Source organism: Bactrocera latifrons, unplaced genomic scaffold (genome assembly GCF_001853355.1).
Source record: "Bactrocera latifrons isolate USDA-ARS-PBARC rearing strain unplaced genomic scaffold, ASM185335v1 scaffold_258, whole genome shotgun sequence".
Classification (NCBI taxonomy): Eukaryota; Metazoa; Arthropoda; class Insecta; order Diptera; family Tephritidae; genus Bactrocera; species Bactrocera latifrons.
In genome coordinates this window covers 288941-308891 of record NW_017536163.1, presented here as the reverse complement: position 1 = coordinate 308891, position 19951 = coordinate 288941, and the positions used below count along the sequence as shown (strand labels likewise).

The following is a 19951-nucleotide window of genomic DNA, read 5'->3' as shown; positions in this document are numbered from 1 at the left end:
TCTATAAATAGTACACAATTACAGTAACCAAGGATATTAATCTAAGTTAGCTGAATCGGCTTCTGAAAATTTTGAAATCCAGTCGTTATACACTGTACTGCCTGTGGAACCCTAAACTTTTTGTGAGCTAATAGCATTATCCACATACTATATATCTGATTGAACTTATAAAATTTGTAAAATTCATCTACAACATAACCTGAATAATTCTTAAGAAAAATATTGAGTTTTAAAAAAACTCGTTCAATGTAAGATTTTTCAAAGAAGAATCTGGTTTTATATTTTCGAAAATTTTAAATATAATTCTATATCTTTCAAAAATTCAGTTCAGCTGTCATTAAACATTTTTGATCGCCTTACAGAAATGCGCTTTCATTAATTAAAATACTTGGGTTGATAGTTTATTATTTTATAGTATGTATCTCTCATTGAACACTCTTGCAAATAAATTCTCTTGAAATTCTTTCACCTTTAATTATGTATACAATCGACAGCACGAAATAAAAAAATAAAACAAATGCCAACTACATATTTATAAATTGTTGATGCCGAAACATCGTAAAAATTTTCGATTTTGCATGAAGCGATTATATTGTGAAAAAAGTAAAAGGTGCCAAAAAATCAATATTTTTGAACGGTTTCAAGTGTTTATACTCAGCATGTTAAAATTACATATGCATGTATACGTACATGCATACATATTTTTCAAAAGAATTTTCAATTGGATGTACAAAAAAAAAAAAAACAAAAAAAATTGTTTAGATGAGTTTGCATTACTTAATCGAAAATTTCGACCCGTATGCTTGGTTTGAGTTCGTACTAGAGAAGATACTTCTTTATTGGCGTAACCGAGTTTACAACAGCGCACCGTTCGTTCTTTCTTTACTCTGTTTAGCATCAATTGGAAATTCCAAGTGTAGCCAGGTCCTTACTCATGTGTTCTTTCCAACACAGTGGAGGTCTTCTCCTTTTTCTGTTTCAACCCAGCGGGAGTGCGTAGAAAACTCTCAGAGCCAGAGTGTTTTCATTCCTTTCGGATTTCGACAGTAAAAAGTCAGCGAAAGTTAAATCTTGCAACCTATGTCACTTCATTTTGACAAATGTCTTAAACAATTCAACTACTACTTTCTGCTCCAGAGTGGAGCCTCCTTCAGTGAAATAATTATTCATTCTAGTTGGTGAAAAATATAACCCTGATATCAATGGCATCGAATCACTTCGAATCACCATAAGACGAGTATGGGTGCCAGGCCTCGGAATCGCAGGCAAAGTTGACGAGCTGTCGACAAAAGTCAGTGGAATGTAAATGGGTCCGCTCTCTCGGTGCTTTTTAATGCTGTAGAGATAAGATTAGTGTAAGTTTTATCTGAGCTGAGCCACCATTAGTTCTTAAGTTCAAGATCCTCTTGAGTGTAGATAGGTCGCATGAGATATCCAGCTCTTTAAGCTTTTATGCTCTTCACCTTCGGTAAGGCTAGCCTTTCTCTAGTTGTATTGGCTAAAGGAGGTCATAGCCCAGCAGCAGTATGATTTTTAAATGCCATTTATTGAAGCTGTTAGGAAGAAGACGAGTTAGAAGCATCCCTTTGCGTAATCAAGGCTTTAACACTTGGGAGCTCACACTTTTAGGCATTCTGCTGGGTTGGTGGTATAGAAAGCAGATTTGTATTTTAATCGAGGCGCTTTGTCGATACTTTAATTGCTGGAATTCTATATTGTGGATTCCCAAAGGTAATTACTCCTTAAGTATAACAATCGTCAAGTGCTATTCCCTCCTTTTAGATCAACCATTGAGCCCAGCCAAAACTAAACCGACACTTTCCGGCACATTTGATTCGGCGTCAAGCTATTCATGTTTAGGATTGCCTTCATGGGTTCCAAAACTATCTAACTAAATTGATTAGGCAACCCGTATTTGACTGATAACTTGACAGAGGACGAGGGAAATCCATGCATTGTTTATACGACGATCTTTACAGAAGCATGGTGGCAAAATACGATGACACGAGCTACCTGTGTGCAAAACTGCAAAAGTCATGTGCAAAGCGGTCACTCGATAGAAAAAACTGTAGGAACATGATCGGATTATTGGTCATTGTCTGGTGGCTACACACGACCGCGATTGGGGTTGACAGATCGAGAAGACTGCAGGAAATTTCAGGGCTAGGTACCAGAAATACAATGGAGTATCACTCCACACTGCACTTGTCCCGCATAGACAAGAGTGCGCTGTAAGCATCTTGGGTTCCTACCATATGATACAGTAGAAGAGGTATCGATAGTGTGGCCACAGAGTCTGTTGAATTTCGCGTCTAACGCAGGCATTCTAAAGGATGACTACTCCTCATAGACCGAGTAACTGAACTCGATCTGGTATCATAAAGAATCAAGACTAGTCTATGTGTGGCTCATTGACCTACCAGACTAACCTAACCTAATTTGGCTGATAAAAATTAGTCGAATTCTTAACGCTATAATTTTTATTATATATTGAGTTGAATATTTTAGAAATCTAAATTTTATTTTCTCGAAATTCAACTCTTTTGTAAACGTTATAAACTATTGGTTGAAATATTTCAGAATATTAAAGTAATTTTCTTATATAACTTTCGATGCTTCGGTATCTTAAAAAAAAATATATTTTTAATAAAGGTGAAGGTATTTTTAATATATTTTTTAAACGAAATTTTATCATATGAACATTTTTTTATAGCTACATACTATACCACTCGACAATTATTTGCGAATCTTTTACTCTTCTTATCTTATTAAAGTGGCAAAGAGCAAAATTAATTGGCTTGTTTATTTTATGTTTAATGCATCCTGACTATCTGGCACAATCAACCCTGCGTCTTACGCAAACATTTAACAAATCGCTTGAAAGTGTGAAAAATTAAATTGCCTGTTTGTGCTAAACATGAAAGCACAACGGTACTTTTAAATAATGAAAAACATTTCAAATTGTTTACTTAATTTTAAAAGCGCCAGCATAACGGTATATCATATACATACATATAATATAATTGCACAAGAGCATAATTAAAGGCATTTTTTGTTAACAATTGTGTAAAACAGACATTTTGACACTGAAATTTCGAAATAAAGACTAAAATATATTTTTTAAACCGAATTGAATTGTTATTCATAAATAAATACATACGTGTTAACAAAAGCAAAAAAAAAAAAAAATAAATAAATAAATAAATGTGTGCACTTAGCCACACATTTAGCTTCAGCTTTCTTTGCGTACCGCGGCCTTGTAGATGGAGCAAATTGGACGTTCTAAAATAAATATTGTCATTTAAGAAATATATTTTATTGTGCGAGCAATTTGTGTACGCAGCAAAGTACTTGGTACTCTTTAGTGTTCTTAAACCCGTGCTGCCGGGATTTCAGTGTGAAAATGCTGGGAAATCTGGTGCCTTTAGTGCTGATAGGAATATAATTTATTGATATTATTGAGTCAACTCAGTGTAGTTATATAAATGGAAGTTAGCTAATTTGGGCGGGGACGGAAATTTGAAACCCTCGAAAATTCAGGAATATAAGTAGTGTGAGATATGTTGAGAGCTCCTTAGTACAAATACAATTTAATTGAAGTGGTTTAAGAACTAACTCTATTTATTTTAACCAATTATTACTTAGAAAGCGAAAGTGCTATTAATGTATTATTAAATAATGCTTAAGGTCTAATAGCAACTAAATAGAAGTACCAGGGAAGCCACGACAGGAGGCCCTACGCTCTCAGTTAACGATAATTAACTCTCTCCTCTCTGTAGTCACCTGCTTGGAGCGGATTCGTATTTCATGAGCATCAACTATAGAGGATATCAAACCAAACTTCTGACAAGCAATGAGCGTCATTCACAGTGGAGCCATTAACAACTCTCTCTCAGTGAATAGCGTACTTGGAATCAAACTGCCACCCATTGCAGATGAACGAGAGTGACCCTTGCACAGCTTCGTTATGGATACTGTAGCAAGTTAAACTCTATCTTATCCAGAATAGTCCCTAAAATATCAAGTATATATCCAGCGTGCAATGAGTCGCCACATGACACTAGCCATCTCTTGGCATGCCTTGCTAACCCTACCCACATTTCCTGGACTTATCGTTGGATGACGTTGGTGTCAACTTATCTAATCCTTACCATCCCAACGGGGTTAGGTACCAATTACAACAAAAACGACCAGGAAAGTAACTTTCCAACTTTCATCAATATTATCTGATCGAATCTAACTCAGATTGGTCCATTTAAAAGCGATCAAAGCAATTTCAAAAATGATGAATGAATCACTAAAAATAAGGACTACTATTTGGCTGCTTCGAGGTATCTACAAAAAACAGTTCGTTATAAACAGCCGAATTTATGTGCAGAAAATAGAAATTTTCAAAACACGAAGTTTGAGTCTTCACTCAGCCGCCGTATTCGTTAGATTTGACTATCTTATAGTTTTTTGAATACTATTATTTCAGTCAGCAACAAAGGCGAATATAATAATTTGGTCTCTAAATATAAAGTTGAATTATAATCTGCTTCATTTATGGTTTTAAATCGGAACTTGAGTTTGGACGTAATAGGATGGTGCGTTCCAAAGTAAACAGGACAAAAACAGAACAAATGGTTTTTGCGGCAAAATCAATTTATTTTATTCAAAATAGTCTCCTTATGCTTCAATACAGCTTTCCTTTCATGGGCAAATGCATTTTTCCATTTTTTTGGTTAATGGTTAAAATCTGATTTTTGGTCAAATAATCGTCCCTCGAATGTTGCATTCTGAGCAATTTTTGGTCGTCAGTCAATTTATGCGGAACAAACCGTGAACACATCTTTCGTAAGCCCAGATATTCGGTAAAAATGCGATAAATCGATGTTTTGGAGGTGTTCAATTCCATTTCCATGAAATGATGATTTCGGCTGATTTCTGATGAATTCACGCACGGTTTCGATGGAATTTTCAGTGATCACGAATTTTGATTGGCCCACACTCACTCCACTCACGACCACTTTGAAAACGTTGAAACCACTCGTACACTCAGCTAGGGGATAGGCAATCATCGCCACAAACTTCTTTCATCAATTGAAATGTTTCGATAAAACTTTCACCAATTTTAAAACAAAATTAATGTTGGCACTTTGTTCGAAGCTCATTTTCGCACCGATAACACAAACATACTGACACTTTAAACGCAATACATTCACTTCCAATCAATGAAATGTTATGAAATTCTCACTGGACAATCGATAAAGATAGCAGATTCTAACGCACCAGTTGCCGCCAACATGGGCACTAGATTCAAAAAGTCCTGTTTACTTTAGAACGCTCCTTGTAGTTGGCAGTTCGAGACCCAATTAGAGAAAAGTTTTAAATTTAAAGTATGGTATTTCTCCAGAAATCCCTTTTTTATGCCTTAATATACTGAATTTTATTTAGCTAGAAGTCCATATATATTTTTTTTATTTTATTTTTTTTATTTTATTTTTGGTAGTTTTAAGATAGGAAGTGGTGAGATCCGAAACATTTTTACTCCTTACTTGCAACTTTGGGCAACATTTTCGCTGACCATCTTCAGCGATTACATTTGAACTTCGTTTTTTTTCTTGAACTTTATAAATCCTTGTTCAGTAATGCTCCTCCTACGTTGATATATTGAGCCATTTGATAAAAAAGCGATATGGTGAATTAGCAAAGTTCATCCATGTCAAATGAAGGTTATGCTATGAAAACTGGATAACCCATTCAAGAGTAAAATAATAATAAATTCTCATAAGGTTCGTATAAAACATCTTCGATTCTCGTCAGGTCATTAGAACACTGTCCGATTGTACGAGTATTCTTGAGTAATTGAGTAATAATTTAAGTTCTAGGTAAATCGACCATTCACGAATTACTACACGGTTTCTTTCAAACTAATTTATAAGCAAAGAAAATGTGTGTTTGCTTTCAAAATTCACTGAGAAGAACAAATTTCAAAAATGCGGCTCAAATCAAGTAGCGCGTGAAGGTATTAAAAAATCTGCGCCATTTGAGAAAATCCTGCCATTTTCGCAATGAAATGTACACGCAAAAGTTCATACATACACACATAGCTACTAAGTATGCAAATACATATGTAGGTATAAATATTTATCGAAATTTTTATGTTATTTGTGGCAAGGTTGTTATTGTGATAAATCGTTTTCACTGCCAAGCACCCGCAAAGGCGCGCCGCTGCGTACCAACGGGTGGCTTATGGCATACTTTTATTATACATATATAGACCCACTTACAATGTGGCGTATATAAATATTTATGAATGTCAAAGCAGTTTTTGCACACTTTCAAAAGTGATTATAAAAGAAATTCGGAAAATATTGTAAACAATTTGCTTTTTTCATTCAACAATTTCGATTTCACATGTTTTTGGGGCGTAATTTTTGTCAGCCTACTTTTAACGCCGTTATACGCTTCAAGATTGCCATTTCCTCTTACCAATCTGTGGGTTGAAATTTAAAATCTGTTGGGCATATTTTTAATTTAATATGCCATTAAATAAGTGTAAAGTGAAGAATAATAAAATTAAATTAAAATTATTAACGAACACATGGAAAATTTGAATTTTTGTAATATGAAAGAGAGCAACAACTCAACGTCTGCTGGCGACAAATATTATAGTTATAATGAAAATATTTTGTTTTACAATAGTATATATAATAATATATTCATTAATATGAAATTTTTATATTTTTTGAGTTGCCACCTGTTTGAAAAAGTCATAATTTCTAAATAAATTGCAGATTTTAAGTTGCAGTTATTTTAGGAATATGCATTCATATGTATGTAATCGCATTTATATCCAAAATTTTTCAAAAGAGAGTTGCCACTTACGTAGAAAATAAATTTAAATTATTAAGTTTCTTTTTAAGATAAAATACAACAACATTAAAGTGCTTATCTAAGTCTACAGCAAAAATTTTGATTCGGACTCAAAAAACAGAGTTGCCATATTCCTAAAATGTAAACCTAAAAAGTATTAACTTAAAATCAAAATTCAGCATCGAGATGTATTTATGAAAATTTTCTATAGCAAAAATTTAGAATCGGGCCGAGAAAATTTTAAATACTTGCCATCTTCCTAAAATGTTAACGTAAAAAGTATTAACTTCAAATCAAAACCTGACTGTAATAGCACTCTGTATTTACGAAGATTTGCTAATGGAAATTTTTTTTTGGGCTTTTGATTTTGGGGCAATTCGTTGACGCACTTCAAGATTCAGTAAACTTCTGGTCCAGTAAATCGATGATGCCTTTAATGCAACTATTATACTTTCAAAAAGCGGCTCTGTGAATTTCCGGGTCATGAGGAATCTACATTTATTTACCGTGTATTATCAAAAATCGCATATAAAGAGCACTTGAAAAAAACGCTGTATGTTAAAGTTGTTCGTCGCATATTGCTTAAGTAAGCCGGGCAGAGCGATGAAAATTACATTTTTTCTTCAATCCGACAGCGCAGCGAGACATATAATTTTATATAGTTTGTGACAGTGATTAAAGATATATATGTATTAGAGCGGGATGATTTAAAAGTCATATGTGCCCGAAACCTTCTACGAATCATTCTGAACAATTTTGCCTAAGAGACTATGATTAAAAAACCGGCTTCGAGCCAGCGATTTTTAAGGCAAAGTTTTGTTTGGCAGTTTTTGAGATATTCGTATGAAATTCAATACCTAGGTGCATTTTGTCTACGCATTTTGATGTTCTGTTGATCAATGTCAGTCAGACACGACAACTATATCACACACCTCGCCTTAAAAATCGGTGGCTCGAAGCCTAGTTTAGAGTCATAGTCACTTAGCAAAGTTGCTCAGAACCCGTAGAATATTTCACGCATACACTACTTAATAGAAGAAAAATCGAGCCTCTCTAATGTATATATGTATATATCCATCAGATTTACAGAACAATTTTTGGAAATAAAATTTGGATATTTATTCACACTCATTCTCACTTTCTTTGGGGAGGATATAAATACATAAAAAAAATATTCTAAATTTTTATATATTCTATGCTGTTTATGTCTTTATCCATCTGAGTGGCTAAAAACACATAAAAAATACATGTCAATGTTCATATATACATATATGTATATTTGTATATATGTAGATAGATAACATATATCGCTGTTCGACTTTGCAAAACAAAACATTAGTATTCGACAACGAAGAAGGCTACTGCAAACTGTGTATCATCTATTTGACACCCACTAATTGTTAGATATGCTTATACATACATATGTGTATACATACATACAAATATATAACTGATTCTTTAGTATGTTTCTAGGTTTCTTGAAGTGTTTTCTATTGTGTCCATTAAAAATTTATATTTTTGAGTGAAATAACATATGTATATAAGTATCTAGATATGTACATAGATACATACATTTGTGCATATGTAAATATATATAAAGAAATACATATATTCACTTTAGTGGTGAAATCGAAACAAAAAAAATTTCATGGTTTGTAGCATTTGGACTTGATGACTCTGAAGTGGGCACCAATTGGCTGCCACTCAAATGAGTTCATTCGATAATTTTAGCATTTGGCTAATTAATTTAGATAAAATCACAACAACAATGTAAGAAAAAATTATTTTAATTTGCATTTGTTGTTTTACTTTTACCTCACGTCGCATAGGTGAGTCAATCTCTACTAAAGTATTTAGTAAACATCAGTATTTACATACAAAATATATATTTTCGACAATCTTACTTTGAGTGGTGGCATTTCTAGAATATTATTGAAGTGTTTTAGAATGCGGTACAGTAAACAGGTACATGTTGCGCTTGATGACGAATCTTTTGTTTTCAAAATTAAAAGCTCACCACTTTGAAGATCCCAAGCAATTTATTTACTGGTAGTACTCGGTACTGTGGTTTTTATAATATTTCAAACCAAACATTGTATACAAAGATTATTTTAGTTCCAACATATGCTGAGGTGACTTTTTGAATAACGATTGTGGTGTGGGAGCCTGAAGAAGAGCACGCTGTCTGATGTTATTTGTTGCATTTTACTCTTATTCGAATTTCGTTTCTCTCAAGGTAAGCCCGACTTTTCCCGTCGTACTCATTTTACGTGAAGCACTTAAATCCAATACCGCTTGGTGCGACCACAATATGGTCCGAAAGGATTTGGTTATGCTTGCCACGCCTAATACACTGTAACTACTTCCAAGGGGATCGATTTTTAAACTCTCTCAGTATGTTGCTGTTGACAATAATTAACTCAGTGGTGCGCTCGAGACTCGCTAGATTAAATGCGTCGTCTTTAAAAGCGTTTTTATCGAAACTGTGTTTTGAAGCCGTTTGGCACGATTTGCCGACAAAATACTCAACCGATCTTCTAGAAATTTTACACAGGTCTTTGAGATACAATTCCTAAAGACTAGGACCAAAAAATTTTTTTTAATTATAACTATTTGAAAAAAATATGTCATGAAATTTTCTCTGTGATCTTAATTTTTTTTTTTGTAAAAATGTCTGCCAAATATCCAAATTTCAGTTTTTTCCTTTATCCAAGCTTTACGTTGAGGTTTTAACTAAAACAAGTATTTTTCACTTTTGATGATAATATAAGGAGTTATCCTTATGAGTAGTATCAAGCCAAAACTCTTATCAAAGACCTGTAACTCTGGCAAATATAAGTGACGAGACGTCTAAACTGTCGAAGAATAAGTCGAAACCAAAAACCAAAATAGCCTATAGTCACTGAAAATCATCCCAGTCGAGGCTCATAGCGAGTATATGGAAAATTTAATTTGGCATGCTATAGTTGGCTAATTAGCATATTTTGAAGGCGACAGTAAAGATTTGTATTTAAATAGTGGAAATGTACTTATTTTTGGTCAGTCCGGGTCAAATTTGATCGAATGTTAAAATCACACTATAAAAATTACTACGGAGTCCCGCAGTCAGCGACTCTTAAATATGTTCAAATAAAAAATATGGCGTTTACTATATATATATACATAGATATATATATATAATTATTGTTATCATGTACATTCATATGAATAGATATACATATACATAGTATGAAAGTATAGCGACACACCCATAGCCAATTAAGTATGTAAGGTCGTCTCAAGCCAAAGTTTTAGTTAGTTTTATTTTTTTGATTTTTCAACATTTCCATTTAATTTCTGTGTGCACATACGACTTATGTTAAAGTTTAATTTTCGTTTTTTCAAATAATTATTAAAGAAATAAATAAATTAAGCAAATAAACAGTTCCATATGTCAGCTCTGGGATCGATGGAGCAATGCAAACAATTTGTTTGTGAATCAAAGCAGTATTAGATAAAATGTTGCGAATAAAAATTTTAATTCAATGGTATAAATATCTTTTATATTATATATGTATAACTGTACATTAATAANTATATTATATATGTATAACTGTACATTAATAATGTATATTAATTTTTTTCTGAAATTATTTTTCTGAATTTATCTGTGACGCGACTTGTTGATGATGTGTATGAATTTCCTTTAGAAAGTTTGCAGGTGTGCTGAAATTTTTCTTGTTTGCAAAGAAATTTTAAATTTTGCATTTGTTTTATTTCATTTCATGTTTACTTCAGATTGAACGGACCGTAAAAAAGAAAATATCGAAATTAAATAATTTTTTTTATAATTTTTTTATATTTTTTTTTTTTATTTAAGGAATAACTAAAATCGAAACACCATCTTTATTTTTAGGGCATAGTGAAACGATTTCTGAGATGGGGATTAAAGTATATATGTTTCCTTAAACCACATCCAATTAACTGTATGTTTATCTACGTTCCATGTATAGATCTTAGAAGAAGATGCTGGTATTATTTAGTAACGCAAATGGAAAAAATCATACTTTATATATATGTGTTGACATTTATAGTATTTATGTACAACATGATAAATGTTTAAACGTATCTAGAGTTAAAGAAAAAATTCTTTGTTGTTGATACATAAATATTATTTTTGAAATTGAAAATTTGAATTAAGAAATTATTCCCTTCCCATATTTTCAGTCAAAGTATTTCTATTATATCACGATTGCATCTAAACCATTCTTAGATTGTATGTAAATCGTCCGGATTCCCAAACCTTTCTCTGAAAAAGTTTTAAACTGAGGCCTTTTCATAATTTTCTCCCAGAAAAAGTAATAAAAACTTTGCTATAAAAGCTTACTTTTGTAGATCTTTTGCTTAGAAAACTGATAATGTTTCCAAAATACCAAAATATCATTTTTACTGATAGAATTTAAATAAAACGAATATACTACTTCAATTCGAAAAGTATATGAGAGAAATTCTGTTTGGGTTCTATTTCTGTGTTAGAAAAAGGACGCATTATTCGAACTTCCTTTCAATCTACTATACCCACTGATCATGATTTCTGTGTAAGAGTTATTTGTACCAACAGTGCACTTATACTGAGCTGTGTTAAGATGGTCACAAGTACAGCAGAACAAAACAGTTCAGTACCCGTAATTTGTTGGGTAAAAAGCATATTCGATGTACCAAGCATCATCTTCTGTATTTTCCTTTTAATACCCTTGCGAATTTGACCCTTTTGAGAACAATGTTTCCTCACCATTCCTCATGCTCCATGCTGAATTCGGGAAGTTTACCCATCAATGTTCAGCGTCAAGCGGGGAGCCTGTAATTATATATAGTACACCCTATCACTGAAATCTACTCGGCGGCGTCGATTTTTTCTGTTTGAGAAGGATCAATATTTTTCAAGAACAATTAATTTGAGATTTCCTCTAGCCAAGTTTTCAACCAATGATATGATCACCCGTAGGTTAGTATGGTGTTTCACCTACTAGAAAAATGCGTACTAAGAATTGAAAAAAAAAATTAAAATATGCCTTTTGAAAAGTTTGGAGTAACAAAACAAAAAAAAAAAAAAAAACCGTTATTATTACCATGAACAGTGTATATTACGTTTCAATGACCCTATAAAGTTTCCCCATATCTCCTCTACAGCAATAAAAGCCAACCTACATCTTCCGTTTCTTCCCACAATATTTGGCTTCAATATAAACTTAATCATTAACATATATTTCATCCGAAATGTTTACTTCCTACTAACTGAATGGAAATATCTTCCTTAAACTTTTTGACAAAAAGTACCCAAAGTTAGCGAGTAAAAAAGTGGCGATTCGAACACTGCATGCAATTCTTGCGAAAATATCTCGGCTTCCCTGAAATGCACCGAGCGCATATGTTTGCTGAAATGAGTTATCGCACGAAGCACTTGTCACATTACATTTGTTTAAAGAATATGTAAAAGAGAAACGAAAAAGAAATAAATCAAATTAATTTAGGCTGCCCATTTCAGTTTCAAATGTAAAGTGAAGTGAATTTTCTTCTTAACTGCTCGATGGTATACGTTCAACGCGGCGCTGCTAAATTTAAAAATAAGTGTGTCAGCAATGAAGACCAGTGTCTCACGCATACACGAGCAGTGTATCAGGCAGCGCGAACACAAAAATTTCCTGCAAATAAAATTCGGATAAACAATTCGACTTTATATCTTTTGCCATGACTGAGGCGCTGCGAAATTTCGTTGTAGCTAAAATGTCTAAAATTACACTGTGCGCAAATAAACAGATTGCATTCGCAGTTTTCTATGTATGTGAGTGTGTGTGTTTGCACGCTGTCTGCAGTGCAACGCAAAATATCTAAACAACCTCCGACAAAAAGGAAAATATCAAAATAAACGGCAAAGTGGAATGACATCCGTCGATGGTCAGCAATGTCAAGGATTTCAACTAAGCATACGTGATGATGAGCGAATACGCTCGTTCGCCGATTCTGACCGTTTGCTCATACTACAACATAGTGACTACTTAATTGCCGTTTGGGCATATTCATATTTAGTTAGACCCATAATAAGTAGTTGTAGACAAGTGCATTGGATCTTTTGGCTAACGACAAAGGCGTTACTCATGTCGAGTTATTGGCTAACGGTAATTATTTTTGATTTGTAAAATTAGATTTTTCGGATGTCAGCGCAGATTGTCAATTATTGCAAGCTGATGGCGATAGATTTTGGCGTTAGAGTAGAACGAGTCAAGGTTGATTAAAAATTACCGAAATTTTTGATTTGAATGACATATTTTGTATTGCATTTTAAAAGAGGGATGGAAATGAGTATCGACGTTTAAGGAAAGGATTCGGGTGGGGTCGAGCAAAAATAAGTCCATTACTTTTGCACTAAATTGAAGTTAAGCTTTTTTTAAATAACCTGATTTAGGTCATACATGCACCATTTTCTTCGATAACCTGTGTATTTCCTAATGTTACTCCTTTTTGGCAAAAAAATTTTAACAGTCGTTTATCGTAAGCTTCTATTGCGGCGAATCTTTCATCAGCAAAAATCATACGCCGTAGACAGGAATAGGAGGGATCACTTGGTGCAAGGCCGGTACTATAAAGTGGTTGCATAAGAACCTCCTGTCTAATATCCCAGACCTTCTGATGCGGAACTATCAGTTTGTGAAACCTGTCGTTGTCCTCATGGAACACAATTTCTCTCCTATTGGCTAAAGCTGACCGCTTTTGGACGATTTCATCTTTCAGACGGCCCAATTGTTGACAGCAAAGGTTATATTTAAGAGTTTGACCTCAAGAGTGCAGCGCATAGTACATGAGTCCCTAACAAATAACAAAAGAATAAGGAACAAAGTATTCCTGACTATCAATTCTCGCTTAGTCACCGTTCGCGCTTAGTCACCGCGATTCCACCACAACTGTTTTCGTTTCACGTTATCTTAAGTGATCCACTTTTTATCACCTGTAATCCGATCCGTAATTGATCGAGTTTTGTATCCAGCCCTATTTATCTTTACAGAGATCTCATGTGGACAGCTTAGTACGTCGGCCTTTTATGTTACCTAAGCTTCCTATATAAATATCATAAGATCCTTACAAATCGATACAGCGCTTTCAATTTATCACAAATTTGTAGAGACGGCTAAAGTCTATTTCAGCTATATTTCCTTGTAGCAAGACTGCTGAGATGTTTAACTCTCAGCCTTGCAAAATCTGCACATTGGAAGAGGAAGTGTCTGGAAGTTTCCACCTCACCCTCCTCAATACAACTTTGTCAACTTGCGTCCATAGCATGCACGCCTATTAGACAACGTCTAAGCAGTTCCCTTACTATTGCGGTGAGATGAACTTTGCTAAAAGCAAACAGTTTTGAAGATTTCCTGCCCTCCTCATTTGCCCAGAAGGATATTACAGTACCACAACAAAGAGTTGTCGACCAGTGTCTTCTAAGCACCTGCAAGGTCAATGGAGATCCAACTCGGATCCATTCCGATGAGAACAGGACAAAGGTGCGCCCTGTGGGTAGATTATCGGCTTTTCAGTTGTCAACGATTTCGGTATAACCAAGCACACAAACAAGTCTGATGGTGAAGTAGCTTTGATGCTATTTCTAGTGAGCGCATACACTCTTTGATTAGCTTCGAGCGCATTGTTGGAGAGCTCGGCGCAAGAATTGTCGCTCTGCTGTCGGAGGGTATGCTCACCTCTATGAAAGAGGCTGCACTTCGTAGCAATATCGTCTATTGCCACCTTAATAGTAGCCACTTCTGCCTGAAAGACACTACACTGGTCTTATAGTCTAAAGTTTAGTCTGACAAAGTGCTGCTTACAGAAAACTCTCCCTCATGTCTTCACTCTATCTGTGAAACTCTAACTGCGCCTCTCCTCCAGCGGTTCCTCCACATCCACATATTGCTCATCGATAATGTGAACAACGAAAAATCTGCCACGAGTAGCCTGTACAACATAATGATACAAGTCTTCGGAATTGCATTTGAAGAATAGGATGTCACACCTATCCATCAACTTCCAAAAATCTTACAAAAAGTGAGCTTTCTTTTTACAATTATTTTCTTAGTATTTCTTTTCACAAAAATTCCAAACGTTAGAAAAACCCACGTCAAAGCGCCTAAAACCACGCAGCCAATACTTTCGAAGTGGTTTGAAAACAAATAATCCTTTATGGCCACACATACTCGCAGAAATAGTATATACAGTTAGAGGTGTTAAGAAGCCAGATTTCTGTGAAATTTGCTTTCGTAGCTTCGTAATGATAAATGGGATGCCACTAAATACCCGTTGACAATTGATTTTTCACGGCACGTGTCGCGAAGTGGCCTATCTCTGGCCTACAAGTATGTGGTAAATCGTGAGTTCAACTTGTCAAAATAATAAAATAATAGTTTCGCTAGATTTTGCCAAGTATTCCGTGGCAAAGTGCCAGCGGCAAATACGAAAACACAAATATACATTTCGTGGGCGTCTAAATGAATTTCGAACGTCGGCGCTCTATGTATGCAAATGAGGTGTTTATGAATTTCCCCTGCGTGTAAAAGCTTTCGGAAATTCACGAATCCGAAAAAACATAGTAATATTTTATACAACAATACTACTTGCTAGTGTACCATTGTTGCTGTTTTGCTTATTAGAAAATTCTCATTTTATGCACTGTGGCGGCATCTATGAGAGCTTACGCGTTGAAAGTTTTTCCGGAAAGATCATAATTAATATTAAAGACAGATGACGCTGAGGGTGTTGGCAAACTTAAAAAATTTGGGACGTTAACTTTTTCAAAAATATTTTTAAAGCTTTAAAGCACCTTTGCGATCGTTTTTTGCAGCTTTTCGTCACTGAATGAAAATTGAAATACATATGTGTATTTTATTACAAAAAGAAATAGTCTTATCTAAAACAATTTTAATCAAACAAATGTATTTACTACCCACACGGAGAAAAATATCCGCAATATTTCTAAAAAAATTTCAAAAAGTACTATGATAGCGGTTAACGTAGCTTCTTAACTTGATATTGCCGTTTTGTTGCGAATTTTTTATTCTCTTGCCGATGATAACATGAAATTAGCCTTGATTAATCTAGTTTAATTTCTATATTTTGGCAGCTTATAATAAACAACGATAAGCGATTTGTGCTGTGATGTCTACCGTACTGGAAAGTGATGTAAAATATATTCCAGAATATTTCTAGTACAATTTAAATATCTTGGGAATTTTTTATGACCAATTGTTGGGCAATTCGCCCATTTCACAGTTTTTTAGGGAAAGTTTATCACCTTCCGATTATTTATCAAAAAAATATTGACCCTAAAGCCGGTTTTGTTACATGACTTATTTGGTGAAGCTTTGAAAAATATATTTTCCCAGCTCGGACAGATCACCGTTTCAAAAGTTCATAAAAAATCTTACCTCTTTAACATTATTTGCTTTTCTACCCTTGGACGTTTACACATTCCTCAAATAGCTATATTGCTTGCTATAAAAATGCTAAAGATGCCTGTCGGATTCAATAAAAAAATTTCATACTTTTGATATTACATATTTAAATAGGATAGAATGCGAAACACCTATTGTCTAAAAGTGGCTAGAATGTGAACTTGAAGTTTTTCTTCTAAAATGAAGAAAATAGATTCTGATAGATTTAGGATTTGTGTCAAATTGTCAGCGTATTTATTACCCACATGTGACACAAATCCCCATATCCACGTTCATCGAAAAATCATCTTCTCAGACGAAACTCATTCCTGATTTAATGATTTCGACAGCAAACAAAATTGTCGATACTGGGGTGAGTTAAAACCTCGTGATTTCAGGAAACGCGTGGATAACGAGTTTTTCAATAGGGATCCTACAAAAGTAGATCGGTAGGGGCAGCAAACTACGGCATATTTTTCCCGTTCTTTTAACTAACTCTCTTCAGTAAGGTTTGTAATTTCATCATGGAAACTTACACGATCCGACAACGATCGAAATTATTAAAATTAACTACCGAAATTCGAAACCAGTGTTCTCAACTTTAAGAGCGCTACACGTATTTATGGTCGTCATAATCGTCCCGTCAGATCAACAATTGATCGTCTGGTGGAAAAATTTTAACCTACAAGCACAATACAAAATGTCGGCCCGCCAGTGTGACAATGAAGTGTACCAAGTGTGGAGAGTGTTGCTGTCGCTAGTGCATCAAGAAGAAACAAATCAGTCTCTTACACGACGTTCTCAAGCGTTGGGCATCTCTCTGACGCAGTTGTAGCGAATTTTACGAAAGGATCTTGAACTACATCCTTACAAGATCAATTTGACACAAGACTGAAGCCGCTTAAGCACCAGAATTGTCGTATGTTCGTGAACTGAGCTGAGCAACACTTTGAAAATGATCTTCAGCGATGAGGCTCATTTTTGGCTGAATGGCTTCGTCAATAAGCAAAATATGCATTATTGGTTAGGCAGCAATCCACACGTTCTCCATGACTCATCATTGCATCACAAAAAAATTACGGTTTGGTGCGGTTTATGGGCCGGCGGCATCATTGGACCGTACTTCTCCCGAGTGGATGTGATGATCAAGACCGACACGTTATTGTGAATGGGAATCGCTACCGCTCAACGATAACCGAATATTTTTTACCCGAATTGGATGATACAGACTTGGACGATATGTGATACCGACAGGACGGCGCAACAAGCCACACAATCGACTTCCAGAAAAATCTGGTCTTCTTCAAGCGTGCCAGTGGTGACCATGCAAAAGAATTCGTGTTCCATACCTAATAGCATCGAATGTACTTTCACTGTAATAAATAATTTCATTGACATCCTAAAACGTGTTTTTTTTATTTAAACAAAATTTTTTAGCGCTTTTATCGAAAAGTCCGTTATTATTGTCCAAGTCAATGCCATAACTCCCGAACATTTTGTTCAGATCGAATACTTTAGCTTGACATAACTGCCATATAAACAAACTTACAAAAATCTAGTCAAAAATCTTTTAATGACCTTTAATGCTATTAGTATTGCGTCTGAGTATTATAGCTTCGATGCAACCGAAGTTTTGCTTAATTCAAATAGTTTGTTCCCATTTGGTAATCGCTATTTTTAGAACCCGGTTTGGTAACACTGCTTCAGAAAATATAAACATCAGGTGCTGTAGTCTTCAAAAATCTTTCCTTACTTCGAATATATTGCAAATATATATTTTTCTAAATCTAAACTCAAAATCAGTATTTTATGGTGTCATAAAAATGTATGTTCCTCTTCTTGCTACCAGACTCCGAGTTAAACTGAAGGCATATATAATATTTTTTTACTCAAAACAAAGTTCCACGAATAATTTATTCAAATAATAGTAATAATAATCATCATAAAAACATGTAATACTATTGTTATATAAGCATAAATAATGACAAATTCGGCACATAAATGTAAAATTATATCAATTTCAAATTGGCTTAATTGCTGCGTAATAAAATAGGCTCTCTGCTTGTATATGTACGTATGTATGTATAAGTATGTATATAGCTTGAGTATTTTTTTCATTGCAAATAAATTCGAAATTTTCCATTTGACACCAAAGAAAGAGAAATTAAACACACACATTTACATTTTCAGCAACTTATAAGGCTGTGTCTGTGCGCATGCGTCTGCGTTGAGCATGAATTTGAAGCACAATTAATACATTAACACATGTTTTTTCACTAACTGCTTATAATATAACGAAAAGTCTGCAAAACTTTAGTATATTCCGTATGCATTATATTTAAAGATAGTTGCCACACATTTTCCAGTGTGTACTTGGTCGAATTTTTCTCAATTTACTGCCTTGGCTCGAATTCATAAACGCTTGGCTTGCACGAGCAGCTGTCCGGAAGTGGTGGCTGTGCCCAAAGGATTCGTGGCGGTGCAGGCATAGACACCGGCATCATCTGTTGTGAGGGTTGGAGAGGCGGGAGATTTAATATACATATGTATGTATTTATTTCAAGAGTGTGTATGTGTGCATATTTACCTGGATATGCCTGTGGTATGGTCAGACGACAGACACCATTACGGTACTCAATAACATACTTAGCGCTGTTCTGCAAGGCGACGCCATTGCGACTCCATGTCACATTCGCTGTAGGATGCGATTGCACGATGCACTCGAAGCGTGCGATTTGACCCAACATAACGGCGTATTCTTTCAGTGGCTGCGAGCAAGTTAAAAAGCGTAGAATTTTTATTACTTTCTGTTGCTATGGAATTAATTTGAAATGAGCTCGCTGTGGCTACACTTACCGTTATGAATTGTGGCGCGCGCTTCGGGTAATCGTCGCGATTAAGGTGTGCGTTAACGGGTACATCCGATGGCAGTTCTGTTGCTGTGATTTTTTGTGAGATATTTGTTTGAAAATTATATTTATTTTTTGTTTGTTTGGGATTCTTTTAATGCAAGTTAATAGTTTGGCACTCACGACATGAACTTTAGAATATATATTATTCATATAGCATTCACTGATTGTAACACAGATTAACAGGCACGAGCAGTAACACAAAGTTTTTGTGTTTTCTGTAATTATCAAAAATAAACAGTACAAAATACAAGCATTAACGCAAGCTGCATGCAGGCGGGGAAGCGTACCGTAGAGCAACGGTTTGGCGAATGCGTAGCAAAAATTAAAATAAAAATCTTGTTATTAAAAATATCATATGATCTTGCAGCAAATGTTAAGCAAGCATATTTAGAAATAAGTATTTGAAATTGTACCGGATTTTTGGTATATTTTTATTCGCAAATTGTTAAATTTTGGGCGAGCACATTAAAAAAACAAGTAGATTTATTTGTACCGTTTTTAGGTAAATTTTTATTCAGTAGGTAATTCATTCGTTTCACTAATTGTAAAATTTTCAGCTAATGTAATAAAAACTAACGGCACAATTGTACCATTTTTCTGTATATTCACTTTCAGAAATTTTAAAATTTGAAGCGAGCATATAGTAAATAAAAAATAAATTAAAAAAGGCGATCTTAGCTAAACATCTATTACTTATATAAAAATGTATTCAGGTAGGTAAATAAACTTGAA

General features: G+C 34.4%; 1 protein-coding gene and 1 long non-coding RNA gene across 10 annotated transcripts in view; one reads left to right on the top strand and one right to left on the bottom strand.

The window, feature by feature from the left end:
- LOC108969569 overlaps positions 1–19951 on the top strand; it is a 319863-nt gene that overhangs the window by 89367 nt on the left and 210545 nt on the right. The gene's annotated exons all lie outside the window — the stretch shown is intronic.
- Positions 1–19951, bottom strand: part of LOC108969561 (titin-like) — a 259294-nt gene that overhangs the window by 57548 nt on the left and 181795 nt on the right. For 4 of the 8 annotated variants that reach the window (XM_018934364.1, XM_018934359.1, XM_018934360.1 and 1 more), the window contains 3 exons: positions 19164–19246; positions 18895–19075; positions 18183–18811 (listed from right to left, as the gene is read on the bottom strand). The exons of the other annotated variants lie outside the window; for them this stretch is intronic. In XM_018934364.1, the coding sequence (XP_018789909.1) occupies positions 18720–18811; positions 18895–19075; positions 19164–19246 (356 nt within the window). In that variant the 3' untranslated portion in view covers positions 18183–18719. Of the gene's footprint in view, positions 1–18182; positions 18812–18894; positions 19076–19163; positions 19247–19951 lie in introns of those variants that run through there. 8 annotated transcript variants of the gene reach the window in all.